This window comes from Hirundo rustica, chromosome 15, assembly GCF_015227805.2.
Source record: "Hirundo rustica isolate bHirRus1 chromosome 15, bHirRus1.pri.v3, whole genome shotgun sequence".
Classification (NCBI taxonomy): domain Eukaryota; kingdom Metazoa; phylum Chordata; class Aves; order Passeriformes; family Hirundinidae; genus Hirundo; species Hirundo rustica.
Genome location: NC_053464.1, coordinates 7,365,089 through 7,379,314, shown reverse-complemented (window position 1 = coordinate 7,379,314; position 14,226 = coordinate 7,365,089). Strand labels below are relative to the sequence as shown.

The window sequence follows — 14,226 nt, the reverse complement described above, 5'->3', positions numbered from 1 at the left end:
AGCAAATTGAGCGTTTCTGTTTAAAAATGTAACTACCTAACTTCTGGATTTATGTTTTTCTTTTATTTTTTGAGTAGTGTAACCCAAAGGAAGCTAATGCTTGTGCATTCCACTTTAGGTAACTTGGAAAATGGAGAGGGGCATGAACATGCTGTTCATCCGGTAGAACTGGTTCCAAGAAGAGCTGATCTTCCTTACAGGTATGTGCAAATATGTTTGTCCTAAAAGAAAAAGCCTTCACCCTGTAGCTGCCAACTTACTGTTCCCTAATGCACTTAGTACTGGAAAACCAACTACTCATCAGGGTACTTCTGCATATGTTTGGAAAGACAAATGCAAAAAACGCATAATTGCCTTCTTGCATAGTTTCAAACACTGAACTTTTCCTCATTATCTTGAAGAAGTCACTTAGTCACGTCAGACTTGGCCTCCTGGTTTTCAAAATAGGTTTTGTGCTGGTTTTGCCTGGTTTTTTTTTTGATATATTCTCCATGGCCTTTTAATTCAGAATTCTTGCATGTCTGCTTAAATCAGACTCCCAGGAAATACATTAAAGGATTGTTCAACATATTTTGATTACCTATGGATGACTAGGATAACAATTCTAGTTTCTGGAATGCTTTTTTAAAAGATTTGAAATCAGGAGATTTTGTTTTCATATATTGATTATCCTGTGCTTTTATAACTAGAGTGGAAGTCAGTCCTCCAGCTCAAGTGAATACTTTAAGCAGTATGTTGCCTTCAGCCACTGTGCCAGAATCCATGACAATTAGTAAGTACTTCCTTGATGTATCTTGATTGATGGAAATAACTTTGAAAGTCCTGTAGCTCTTTCTATTTTTGTTTCAATAAAATCTGCTTAGAGAGTCATAGAACACTTAATTTCTGAAGTGCTGGTTCGTGTTAGTAATAACTGCTCTAAAAAGATGTTTGCATTGGCAGGTTATGCTTTGTTGCAGCTGGTAGATCCTTATATTAAATGTGGCTTCAGTAGTTAAATGAAAAATACTGGTTTGATTAGCATCTTTAAATTTCTACAAGTTCTGAAAACACTGAGGGTTGGTTCTGATGTAGTCTTGCTTTTTTTGTCTGTTTTCATTAACGACTAGCCAGAAACAAACAAACCAACCCCACTTTTTCTGTAGTTTAGATATGAAAATCTACTCCAAACATAAATATGGGCTTTCATATACAAAAACTTGAGTTAAGATTAAAGGGGAGCACAGTCATGTTCCAGTGGTATTAAGAGCAGAGCTAGACAGGATAAAATAGTCTTTGTTGCAGAGATAGAGTTATAGAAGCACAGGCAGTTTGTTTATCATATGTTTGATCTTTTTTCTTTGCATACACTCGTAGAACAAAGACTTAGTTCTTAAACTGAGTGTCTAAGCTTGTAAGCCAGTATGTGTTCATGTTCCTCACTGTACAGAATGTTCTGTAACTGAACTGGCTTTGTTCCTAAAGCTCTTGGGTGTGTGTTTGTTTCTTCTTATAAATTTCAATATGTACAAGTTTTAAATTATGACATTTGGGAAGTTAGAAGTGATGCAGCCAAGATTCTTTTCTGCAATTGATTCATGCAATCATCAAAATGAATGAAATCTTAAGATACTCTAATCTCATTTTCTAAAGTTATATTCAAATGCTGTATCAACCTGTGTTAAAGGAGATAAAACAAGCATTTTCACTGGGCAGTGTTTCAGGCTCTGGCACTGGTCCTCTGACTAAAAAAAGCTGAAAAATCCTTTCTTGCAAAGTACGTAATGAAGTGGCAAACTAATTTGAGACTTCTAGGAGCCATAATTGAAGTGTGGAATGGACTTACTGTTATTAGCAGCAGTGATGCTTTGGTCACTGGATATTTGCCCTGGACTCCAACAGATATTCTCTGCTAATGTTGTCCCTATGACATCCTTTTGTTCTTATTTATTTCTCAGAGAGTTGCACAGGGCAGTTTTTGGTGCCCCTGCACTGTTGATTCTGCTCTTTGTAGGGGAGGCAGGTACCAGCAGGGGCCGCAGTTGGTCTCCTTCAGTTGCTCAGTTATTTCCCAGTGTAGGTAAGACAGCTATAAAATAGAAAGAAAATCCGGAGGTTTTCAGTTCTCAATACTTAGCAATTCGTAAATGAAATGAGAACACAGGATCAACAGAAGCATGCACACTATCATTAGTTTCCCAGTTCAAAGAAGGCTTTGGTGAAAGGAAGGGTGGGAAGCATGTCAAACCCATCTATAAAGCCAGTAGAACACCTAGTAAATAATCATAATTTTAATTAAAATTCAGCTGACTATACGTTTATGGAATTAGTGAATACCTTTATAATGGATGATCCTGGGTATGTTGAATAAAAATGCTTTTTTCAAATTTGTTGGTTTTGGTTGTACATTTTCAGTGCTATGACAAAGTCAGACCCTGAAGCTCTTTCTCTCTATTGCAATTAGCAAAAGAATTATTAAATGCTGAGGCTTATAGCTTGGTTGCATAGCAACTGATTCTAACACATCAGGCAAGAAAAATGGAATGCAGTAGTGCAGTGAGAAAAGCTGTGAGGTCTCCAGTGACCGGATTTTTGTGCTTCTTACTTCTGAAGACAAAGCCTGAAATGGATTTTTTAAAGATGATATTCTGTTCCTGATTTTGTTCCAACCTATTAGTATAGTAGTAAACTTTTCTTACTTCTCTTGATATGCAGACTAGAAAGTTATGTTATGAAAAGCTATAATTTAAAATTTCTGCCATTTTAAATTATTTTCCTGAGTTATGTCCCATGCATTTGTAAGGTATAGGTTAACTTAGCAGCAGATACATCTCAAAAAACACTAATATTACTCAAGAGAAATCCCCAGAGATTTGTGTTTATGTCAGGCATAATTTGAAAACTGGCCGTGCTTTGTAGATTGTTTTGTCATAACCAAATTTATAAAGAGTTAAGCTGGTCAGAAGTTTTCATTTATGCATCTACTCTACTATGTTTCAGTTTTTAAAAAAGTTGTCTTAATCTTATTGTACTTGAATCACAAACACTGTTTCAAGAGTTTCTACTGGAAGATTGTATTTTCAGCATTGTTTTTCACCAGCACAATCTGTCTTAATAGCACGATTCTCCCAATTTTGTTTTTGCAGTAGAAAAAAAGTAAGTTCCAAAACTTTCATTTTAGAAGGATGCTACTTGTGTTCTTCTTTATGAGGTTCTTTTATTACAGTACTATTTTTAGGAAATAATTGGTAATTTAGTTTTTTCACTATAATTTTCTTCAGTTTTTAATATTGAGCTTAACCACAAAGGTTAGGAAAGGTTGTTACATTGTATATAATTCCATTTTTTTTCATATATTCTTGAGCAATCCCCGAGCATTTCATGATCACTGAAGAACTTCACTGAGTAATCAAACCTCCATGTTATGTTTTTATTGTGGTTGTGTAAGTGAATAAGGTGTATGTTTTTGTACTTTCTGTGTCCTCTAAATAGCTGCTGACCTGTTCTGTTACCCAGTTGCCACAGGTCACTGGCAGATAATAAATTCTTGTGTCTTCTTTGGAAGCACAGCTGTAAAGGGAGGGTGTTTGTATTTCATCAGGGAGAGGAAAACTGCAGTTTACAGACTTGGTTTTCACCAGGACCCTTCTATACGGTAAAAGGCCAACACAATTTGTTTCCTATTAAAATTTGTCCTGTGAATAGTGACGTGACAGGATAATATTTACAAGGTTCTTGAGCACTAAATTAAGCCTTAAAAAGCAGTGTTCATGTAGGCATCTTAGGGACCATCAAGCTCTTTATGTCTTTAAAGGTCAGACTTCTGATTTAAGATGTAACTAGTCTGCTGGAAGTCTTATTTGTCTCTGAAAATATCTGTGTAAATTTTCACTCATGAAAATAAAAAATAGAGATTCCTGTAAACTGCTCCCAGCCCACCCTGATATTCTATCTGCAGGATTGCAGAGGAGGCTGCATGACCTTGTGTACTCTGAGGGATGATTTCACTCACAGCTCATTTTTCACAACAGGTGATTGCAAATCATACTTCTCCAATCTTTGGCTAAATAGCAGAAGAGTTGTGAAACTTATGACTTTTCTGGAGGTTGCTGGAAACTGGCAGGTGTTTCTCAAAGCATTATGTATTTAATGCTCTGTGACCTTACGAAAGCTTTCTAGAAGCTAGATTTTGCATGAAGTATGGAATGTTTTAGAGCAAATATTCACTTCATGAGTAATTAGGCACCACAGATTAATTGCAGCAATAAAAGAATATTGTTAGTGTTTGGAAAAGTGAGGTTTGTTATGAAAAATTTAATTAGTTAATTACTGGATTTTTATATTATCTTTTTTTTGCTGATAAAGAATGGTTTAGAATTTTTGATTTGTGCATGGGAATTCTTTTTTCAAGTTGTTGCAAAACTGTCTCTTAGGAAAAACTTCACTAAGTATTGTCTTATCTCTGTCTTTATGGAACTCAGGTTATCACTTCTAGATATGTTGGTGTTGAATGCTGATCCTTGATAACAGTAGTGTATTGCCTTTCATTAATATTACTTTACAGAACATAAATGTCATCAAGCACGAAACAGCTCAGATGTAGGACATAAAATCTAACATCAAACGCTTTACTGAAGTAGGAATACTTGGCCATTGTCCATTGTTTTATTTAAAAAAAAGAAAAAAGAAAAAAAAAAAAATAAAAAGGGGAGAGAAAGATTGAGGTTGCACAGTCCAAAAGTCAGAAAATGCCAAATTTATGGTTGCTGCTGCAACCCTGACATTTTTTTTTAATTTATTCCCTTTTCTAACCCACACAATGTATGAGACATAAGTCTGCTGGAAAAATTAGGTTATGATCATACTCTCATCTTGGAGGCAAGTGTAACAGACAGACAAAAGCTGATGAACTGGGGATGTTCTGGCAGGTTTGAAGGGAACCTGCTGCAGTGTAGGATACGGCATTTCCTTTGCGTTCAGCTGACTGCTCTGACGTGCTGATGAAATTTTTCAGGAAGCGTAAGTGAAAGTAAGAAATTAAAATTTTTGTAAGTTTTAAATATTATACCTGAATTAAATACGATGGTTTCCTTTTAGTTCTGCTCAGTTGCTTGCTTCAAAAGATGTGAAATTAAGGTTTCTGATTTTTTTTTCTTGGTAAATTTTTACTCATTTAATTACACTAATAATGCTTTACTCTTTTGTATTTGCAATGGACAGAGAGGTTAAAAAAGTGTTTATGATAAATTGTATAGTTCTTGTGTTTGTTTCGAGTAATTTCTAGAAAGTATGACTCCTTAGTACTCACCACTTCAAGAAGAAACAGCAGAGCTATAGCCATGGAGCAATGCTGCTGCTCAGGAAGGCATGGGCTGGATCAGTCGTCTTGGAGTTCTGGTCTCAGCCCAGACTGGTGGTTTGTGTTGATGCTTTCATCCACACCTCCACTGGTACCTGTAATTGAGCTAAATTAGCAAGAAATACCGAGTACGAAATGCGTTTGCATTTGTCGTCCTAAATTAAGCATTGATTTTTGCCCTATATGTGATAATGAAATTTGGAGTTTCTGCTTTGTTGTGTCTCTATAGTATTGTCAATTTCATGACTCTCAGAAAAATGAGGCAAATGGAAATAAATAAGCAATTTGAATTTTTATTTCAAGAGGCTTTTTTTCTTCCTCTTTTGTGCAAACCCTGGTCTGTAGCAGAATCTTGCTTTTGTGCTTTGCTTGTGTGGGGGGGGCGGAGAGGGGAGTGAGAAAAAAAGGGATTTCAGGTCTCAACTCATGCAGAAGATTCCGGATGGAATAAGGAGAAGGTTAAGTTATTATGCAAGTTAAGGTGACAATTTGAATAGGCTGGTGAAATTGAAATAATGAAGACAATTTATAATAGCTTAGCTGTATAAATGTTAATAAATCAGTACACATTAAAACACTGAGTCCACACACAGGCGATTGGTGCAGAGTGGGCACCCTGTGCAAGCGCAGAGCCGTGTCTGAGCAGCAACAGCTTTAATTTATTCAGAGCTAGAGACATAACAGCACCTACTTGTTGATCGTGCACTATCATATTTTAATGGCACACTTAAAATATTTAAAATGCCATTGGCTTGATGTATTCTTGAGGAGGATTCTGAATTCAACATTATAGTTCAAGATCTTTATTTTGTTACTGTACAGAAAGCTTACTGTGGATCCTTTTGCTTGTGTTGTTTATTTGTATGACACTCTAACGCTTCCTGGATTATTCAATTTTCTTCATCCCTAGGGCAATTGTTTATTTCACAGATAGGCTGATGGATTGTGGTCCCTTGTGCTAGTATTTAATACCCAGAAATTTCACTATTTCACTTCCAGTTTTTCTACAAGATTTCTGTTTTCTTTTTTTTTTTTTAGGGTTGCATAAGATATGCTAAGTTACTCAAGAAAACTAATTATTCTTTCTATGCTGAATTAATGAAGTGCAAACTCCCTCTAATGACCTACTGAAATGTTTCTTGCTAATGTAATTTAGCTCTTAACGTGTAATATTGATATTATGGAATGGGCAGAAAAGTGATCATCTACTTTCTCCCTGGCCAGAGACATAGGAATGTCTTGGAAAAAATCTCGCATGAAGAAATTTGGGTTGGCTGCTTTCAAACGATACGAGAAACACTGCTGAGCCCTGCAGTCCTGTAGGGCAGGGGTTCATCTGCATGTTACCAAAGCCAGATTGCAATCACGATGTCTGCAGCATTGACTGATACGTTTGGTTGACATAATAAAATCTTTTACATTTTATGATGTAAATCATGATGTCTGCAGCATTGACTGATATGTTTGGTTGGCATAATAAAATCTTTTACATTTTATCCACTAGTAGAGTTTGTCAGACTCTATCTGGCCCATAGGACAATGTTTTCTGTTAAATGGGCAAAAACTTCTGTAATTATAGTAAATATTAAGAAAGATATAGGTAATTCTGTGAACTGAATGTAAAGGGGAAAGAGGTTGTCCAATGGCTTTGCTTGCTTGAAGAAATCAAGTAATACCTGTTCCATTAGTATGTTTTCAGTGAAAGCAAACAGAATTTACTGGCATCTGCATTGAATACTTGCAGAACAGAGTTTGCTGATGTATTATATATACACATTTCACTTAAATGTTGGGAGGGATGGTTTAATATAATTGTGTCCTTGTAGCACTCGTAAAATTATTGATTAATATACGTGAAATTATTAATGAAATTGTTTGAACTGACACTTTTCTGTATGGTATTTGGCTGTTCTGGTATCATGTTAAACCTAACCCAAAGGACATTAAAAATTCTAAAATTCTGTCAGTTTTTTTGTTTGTTGGTTTGTTTTAAAAATTTTTATTCTTGATTTAATGACAGAAAGTATTTTTAAGGTATTTGTGAAAACTAGCATTTTATAGGAAATGACAAGGTTCAGAGATCTCATCATCTTTAGGGCTGAACTTGTGAAGCAAAGCCATGAGGAAGCAGTGACGTTATCTCTACTCCCATCTCCCTGTAGCAGTTATTTCCTGTGTCAGGATTTACAGCCAGAAGAAGCATTTTGGAGAAGCTGAACAAGTACCAGTGTGTCTCATTAATAGGCATGTGGTGAAGAGGTGCATTCTGCCCTACATCTGTGGTGAAAACAAAACAGCTGCAACCACAGGCTCACTTGTAAACATTTGTATTAAAGCCAGATGCAGACTAATTTGATTTGATCAATACTTCTGATGCGGTGTTAAATAACAACGCTTTTGAAAGATTGCTCGAATTAGTGGTGAGATTAAGAGCATTTTTATGTGCTTTGCTGCATAGCAAATGGTGTCGGCATCATCTTAAGTGTGCTGCCTGTGTACATGACTTCTAGATCTGAAATGAGCAAAAATGTACACAGACATTAATCCTTTTTGTTCCTTTTTCTTAGATGAACTTCGTCAAGCTATCGTGGCCATGATGAATAGAAAGGATGAACTGGAAGAGCAGAATAGGTAGTTTGCTTTTTTTTAGTCAAGAGGGACTGTAATTTAAAAAAAAAAATCTGTTCTCTAATAGAAGCTGTCCTTTCTGTAAAGCTATACACAATATTTATGTAACCTTTTTGATATATTATTTTTTCTGTGAAAGGTTAACTTAATAATTCACTATTTAAATGTTGATACTGGAGAATAGTGTTTTGAGGGCAACTTTTTGCTTTTGAATCAGGTAACTGTTTTTACCTTGGGAGCTTTGCAGTTGTAGTTTTTTCAAAACCAGACCTTATAGCCAGAGGATTCTGAAGCTCTCTTTAGATAGCTTTCCAAATAAGCAAAAGTTACTCCTAATACAAATACTCAAAAAATTTCTGTTTTTTCCCTTCTGGTGAAGAAGTGATGTAGGATGGCTGGCAATGTAATGCTGAAAGTGACTTTTGTTTCTGATTGTCTTTATGTTCACTTGGGGCAAAATGATGATGTAAATGTAGAAATTATCAGTTGCTTATATAAAATCCCATCAAATATACTTTGTATTTATTTAGTTTATTGAAACACATCATTAGATGAATGAAAATACAAATGTATTCAATGCTTTAGTAGGGCTATTTTGGTAATTCATATTTTCCTATAGGTAGGTATTTTGGGTTTTTTAATGCTGAGCCTACCAACAGATCCTATTTTCCTTCCTCCTAATCTTCCCACTCCCATAATTGCAAGTTACTGCCTCATTCAGCTTTGTGGGCTTTTTTGGCAGAAGGACTGGGATGCTTTGGGTTTTACCATTATGCATCATGCTGACCTTTGCTATCTCATCAAGGGTTTTTCACAGAGGTCTGTGGCAGTGCACTTGGCAGAGGCAAGAGCCCTGCCTGTCTTGCTATAAATATATTGCTTATAGATTATTCCCAAGATGTATGGACTTGCACTGAAGTACTCAAAACAGCTTACAAGCTTTTCTAAAAAAATTTCTTTCTGCATGCTGGTACAATAGATCCCATAATGGGTTGTGCTTTGGGTTTGTTGACAAGACAGTGATACAATTTAATAGTAAGCATTTGCAACTGCTTTTTCTTTGTAGCTTTTCATATCTTTGTATAATCAAATCAGGTGAATTTGTTAAATTGAATAATGACATTTTAGGGTGACATCAGTGGTGTCATTCAGGCAACCTCCTCTGTGATTCTTAGAGTATACTCTAATTACCAGGTAGGGCGTGCAGTGTTGTAAAGAGAGGCTGTTGCCTTCCTGCAGATCCCTGCGAAATCTGCTCGATGCAGAGATGGAGCATTCTGCAGCGCTGAGGCAGGAGATGGAGAACTGCAGAAGGAAGATGGCAGAGCAAGAAGAGCGCCATGCTGCAAAAGTCCAAGCCTTGGCACGGTAAGAAGTGCTGAAAATGTCTCAAAAAGTGACTGCAGGGCAACAACAGTCTGTATATAAGGGAATTCACTTTCAAGTAGCTAAGTTTGCAGATGAACAGAAGTGATTTTGAACTAAAAATTCTATTGCAAGCAACAGCTGTTGCGAAGCATTATCGACAGGCGAGTACCAAGTTCTGAAGTGGTGCAGCTGTTTTTGCCACAGCTCCAGGATGGTCAGCTGGAACAGGTTTCTCAGGACCATTTCCAGTCAGGTTTTGAATATCTGCACAGATGGAGACTCCCCAGCCCCTTTGGGCAGCGCTGTTGGCAGTGACTTGTTGGCAGTGCTGTTCCTAGTGGGGTCCAGGCTGCTCTTGGCTTACTTTGCTGTGGAGGGAGTGTTGAAGGCCTGTGCTCAGTGCCTGTCCCTCAGGGCTCCCAGATCCTCCTCCACAGAGTTGTTTGCCAGCCCTCTAGCATTGCCTGGGTGTCCTGAGCTATTTCTCCCCAAATGCAGGACTCTGGATTTACTCTTGTTGGACTTGACGGTATTTCTGAGTCCGGTTCTCCAGCCTGTCCCTGTCCCCCTGGATGGCAGCCCAGCCACGCAGTGTCTCTGCTCCTCAGTTTTGTGTTGTCTGTGACCTTGCTGAGGGTGTGCTCTGGCCCAGCATCCAGGTGATGTTAAGGTGTTAAACAGCTTTGGCCCCAGTATTGAGTTGCCCTCAGCTTGACTTTCTGCTACGGTGAAATGGAAAGAATTTTAACCCTCTCCTTGTCTAAATGGGTTTCAGTTTAAGGAAGACTTTTGAAGTGTGATTTGCTTCTTACAATTCAAAATAAGCTCTAGAGTAACCATGATGTGTAAGATCTTGGGGGTGATTCATGTATATAGTAAACAACAAACAATCCAGGAGTTAAATAATCTGCCTTACGCAGAGAGAGGTGTTTGTTTTCTGCATGCACAGGCAGAGTGTGTGTAGTGTCAATCACAAAGTACCACAGTGGAGATTCCTTTAAGCTTTTTATTGCCTATTTGAAAATGATAAATATAAAGCTTTCTTAAAAATAAAGGTATTTAGGACACTACTAACTCTGCTTTTGATGACACGTCAAACCAAACTACTTGCTTTGAGGGAGGGAGAGAGCTGAATAAGTGGGTTTGACGTTCATGTGCTGTAAGGCAATAGAGACAATGCAAATACTTCATCATTTAATATTCATTTTTCAGGTTATAGGAGCTGTATATTCATGTTTCTTTGACTCACTTCCCCCACGATTTTAGAATTTGCAGTGACATATGGGTGAATCAGATATTTGTTATGCACATACCTCTTTAAAGAAGAGAAAGAAGCTTTTATAACCAGACCTGAAAAGATGCTCACTTAGTCTAATGAGGTATTTTTAAACAAGTCTGTGTAATTCCTCTTATTGCTATATGGGTGTGTTGTGTTAATTGCTCTTCTGAAAGTCAATTTGCCTTGTCATGTGATAAAAACAGTGTTGGGAGCTGCTGAGGCGTGATAAATTCATGTGTCACCAGTTACTTTGGACTTGGGAGGCATTTCTTTAATGATTCATTTTACCTCATTTTCTGACATCCTAACATAAGATACTTTGTGACTAGTTTCTTTGGTATATAGGCTTTTTTTCTAATTTTTTGTTGGTTCACTTTGTATGCTGTAGGTGATGCTGCTGCAATAATAAGAGTAGTAAATTTTTAAAATAAATAGTGTTTTACACCAAGAAGTTGAGCAAGCTAAATTATCTAAAGATTTGGAAGTAACAAAAAGTTTGGAATTGCTTTGTAAGTGCTGCATAATACACTAGGTGAGTAAGAGGAAACTTAAGTTTCAGATATTTTGAAGTAGCGAAATCTGTTTCCCTTGAAAACAATTGATCACATGACCAGAGTAGAATATTTTCCTCAGTTGTAATGTTTTGAATATTTTAAGGCAAGGGAAATCACTCAGTAACAATCTGACTGTTGTGATTTGATGAATGAATATTTTTCAGATCACGAGAGCTGATATTTATGTGTGTCCCCAAAGCTCTTTTGAAGAATTTGACATAAATAGCTTCCCGAAGGCTTTGAGAACACAAATTTCAGTGACACATCAGTCAGTGCTGAAATGATGGCTTCTGGAAATTCTGCAATTATTCAACTGTTCTCCTGGACTCTCCTAAGTGTCTCTGGCCTCCTAGACAAAATGCTAGTTTACTGAGAGACATTTTTTCCAGGTTTCCCAGTTTCTCTTTGAAAAATGGAAGAAATCTTAGGTCTGCTTAGTTGCAAGTAGTGGTAATCTCATTGTTCCATGTGAAATTCTTGAATAGCTCTTTCATAATTGCTGTGTTGTTCCAAAAGGAGCAGGCTCAGGTTCAATCTATTTGCTAGTCTTCTGATAGAATACATTCAGTAGTCCCTCTAGTATAATGTTGTTTTGGGGGCTTTTTGTTGTTTTTTTTTTGTTCTTGTCCATGAACCTTTCTCAAATTGCATGGACGTATTGTGCCAGTGACTTCTTGGCAATACTAAAGTTTTTTTAATTGAGATTCTTCTTTTCTGTGTGGAATACTATTACATCCCTTTGCAAGGCAAAGGAATTTATTGAAGTTGACTGTGAAATTGGATAATCTCAGATTGCATATTCTTAGACTATATTCAGCAATGTTGGAGGAAAGCATATTACAAAGGACAGGCTTTGTAGCAAGAAAAGCAGATAGAGAAGATGAAAATGCACTGTGTGGGGAAATGGGGGATGAGAATTTGGCTCTACTTTATCTTACATTTCTACATACCTCCTGTTTACTCTAGATTCTAGACCTAATATGCCTCCTCTATCTACTGTCTGTATTACTTAAACCACATTGCTTTTGGATTTGGCATTTTCTGTTACTCTCTTTTACAGCTCTTCTTTCACAGCCATAGCCCTTCAGTGATGGGTGAAATGATGTGTGGTACCTCTTGAAATTATTCCATTGCTTCCCTTGAGCAGCTTCTTAGAGAGAGGAGAAAATATCTCTTGTTCCTGCTTGTGAAAACTAATTTGAATATTCCTATATTAAATGACATTTTCCTCTTGGTTAGTTAGTTGGTGACATGTCAGAAGTCATCAGTAGCTCCTATACATGAGAAAAAATACTGGAAGTGGAAGTATTGTCCATTTAGTAAGGGACAAAGGAGCTTCCTAGAAGGAGCAGGAGGAAGAAGTGGATGAGGAAGAATATTTGGCAGCAGGGCATCAAGGAGGGCAGGAGGAGAAGAAGCAGCTGTAGCCTGAGGAGGAGGAAGGGGAAGAACTAAACAAAGTGAAAAGCACCCAGCCTCTATCTCTGAGTGAGCCCCCAGGCAGGGAAAAGGTTTCAGTGATGGCCCTGCTTCAGCCACAGCCCCAGCCCATGACAAGCAGTTAAGTTTAGCACATTATTCCTTGTTACAGTTTTTTCTGGAGATTGGTTTTATTATGTAATCTCATTATATTGTATGCAGTTCAATTTCACTTCTATGAGTAACAATTTGAATTTTCCTTCTTTGAATGTATTTGATGACAATTAACTGTGATCCTGCATCTCCTAATAGTAGAATCATTCAGGTTAGAAGGCATCTTTGAAGTCCTCTAGCTCAGCCCCTGCTTTAGATTCTATATATTGTAGCAGGATGTTTATTTCAATTAATTCTTAATTCCTGCAGGTTCTTTTATTATTTGGATATTTTATACCTTTTTAGAGTATTTCCTAAAAATGTTAACTTTTTAACCAAAACATAGACATCTCTTGGATTCTCGTAGTTTGTTTGTTTGTTTTGTTTTCTTTAATTTTTCACAATGCTGAATTTAGGGATAAGACACTTTTCTGGAGTGAGCTTCAGAGAAAGCACTTGCTAGAATCTGATATTTGTGCCAGAAACTTAATTACATTCAGGCCACTATACTTGGGATACATGAGAAATTACACTTTTTCAAATTCTTTTCTTACCGTGCTCATTTCACAGAAGCCCTTTTCAAGAAGTACATGTGTGGTGCAGTTTTATTTGGGTCTGTTTCTTTTTTTTTTTCTATTAAGATTTAAGAAAATAAAGTCCTATAAGGCCTCTTTGTCTGCAACAAAAACTGAATGCTATATGTTCGTTCAGTGGGTGCAAAACAGGCAAGTACGTGTTTCCTAAATGCAAACTTGCTTTATGCTGCTGAAAATATTACCATTCAGACAGAAGTTTTGATTTTATTTCAGACAGGGTTTCCTTAAATGCTAATTTTTAAATAAAAAAATAGAGAGGAAGTATCATTATTTTTGATTCAAAATTAGGCAGGGAATTGAAGGTATTTGACAACTTACATTTAGTATATAATTGATCATTCCTGTATACATATGCTATAAAGCTTAATCAACAACACTCACTAGAGCTGTGCTATTTGAGCAAAAAGAGTAACTTGGAGGAACGCTACATTGTCATCCTCTATCATTGTCATTTTCCCCTATATCAGCTCATTTTACCATCTGTCTTTCAGCTTATTAAATGGAAGAAATGATCAGGCAGGAAAATTTGTTGTAATGGTGGTTTTGGAGAAGGATGTGCTGTTAGTGGTGCAGTTCTGCCTTTGTTTTCCTGGCTATTTCATCCTGATTTTTTTTTTTCATTTTTTTTCCTTCCTCTCTACGCTTCAACTTGTACTTACAATCTTGTTGCTTATTCTTCAGCACAAAATGTGGAACTATTTGGAGCACTTTAACGATGCTGAAAACATTGTGTTGATCTCTGGGCTCGTACCAGGTGAACAGTTCTGCTTAGGTTAGGTGTTGCAGTTTGGAAACACTGCAGCAGGGCCTGCACACAAAAGCATTTAATATCCTTCAGTCTGCAGACTGGACCCTTAACTCCTGGACAGGAATTTCTCCTCCTGTGGAATA

General features: G+C 36.8%; 1 protein-coding gene across 3 annotated transcripts in view; it reads left to right on the top strand.

Moving 5' to 3' along the window:
• SNX29 (sorting nexin 29) overlaps positions 1–14,226 on the top strand; it is a 98,392-nt gene that overhangs the window by 17,440 nt on the left and 66,726 nt on the right. For all 3 annotated transcript variants that reach the window (XM_040079317.1, XM_040079316.2, XM_040079318.1), the window contains 4 exons: positions 119–200; positions 690–772; positions 7,906–7,969; positions 9,206–9,334. In XM_040079317.1, coding sequence (XP_039935251.1) covers positions 119–200; positions 690–772; positions 7,906–7,969; positions 9,206–9,334 — 358 coding nt within the window. The remainder of the gene's footprint in view (positions 1–118; positions 201–689; positions 773–7,905; positions 7,970–9,205; positions 9,335–14,226) is intronic.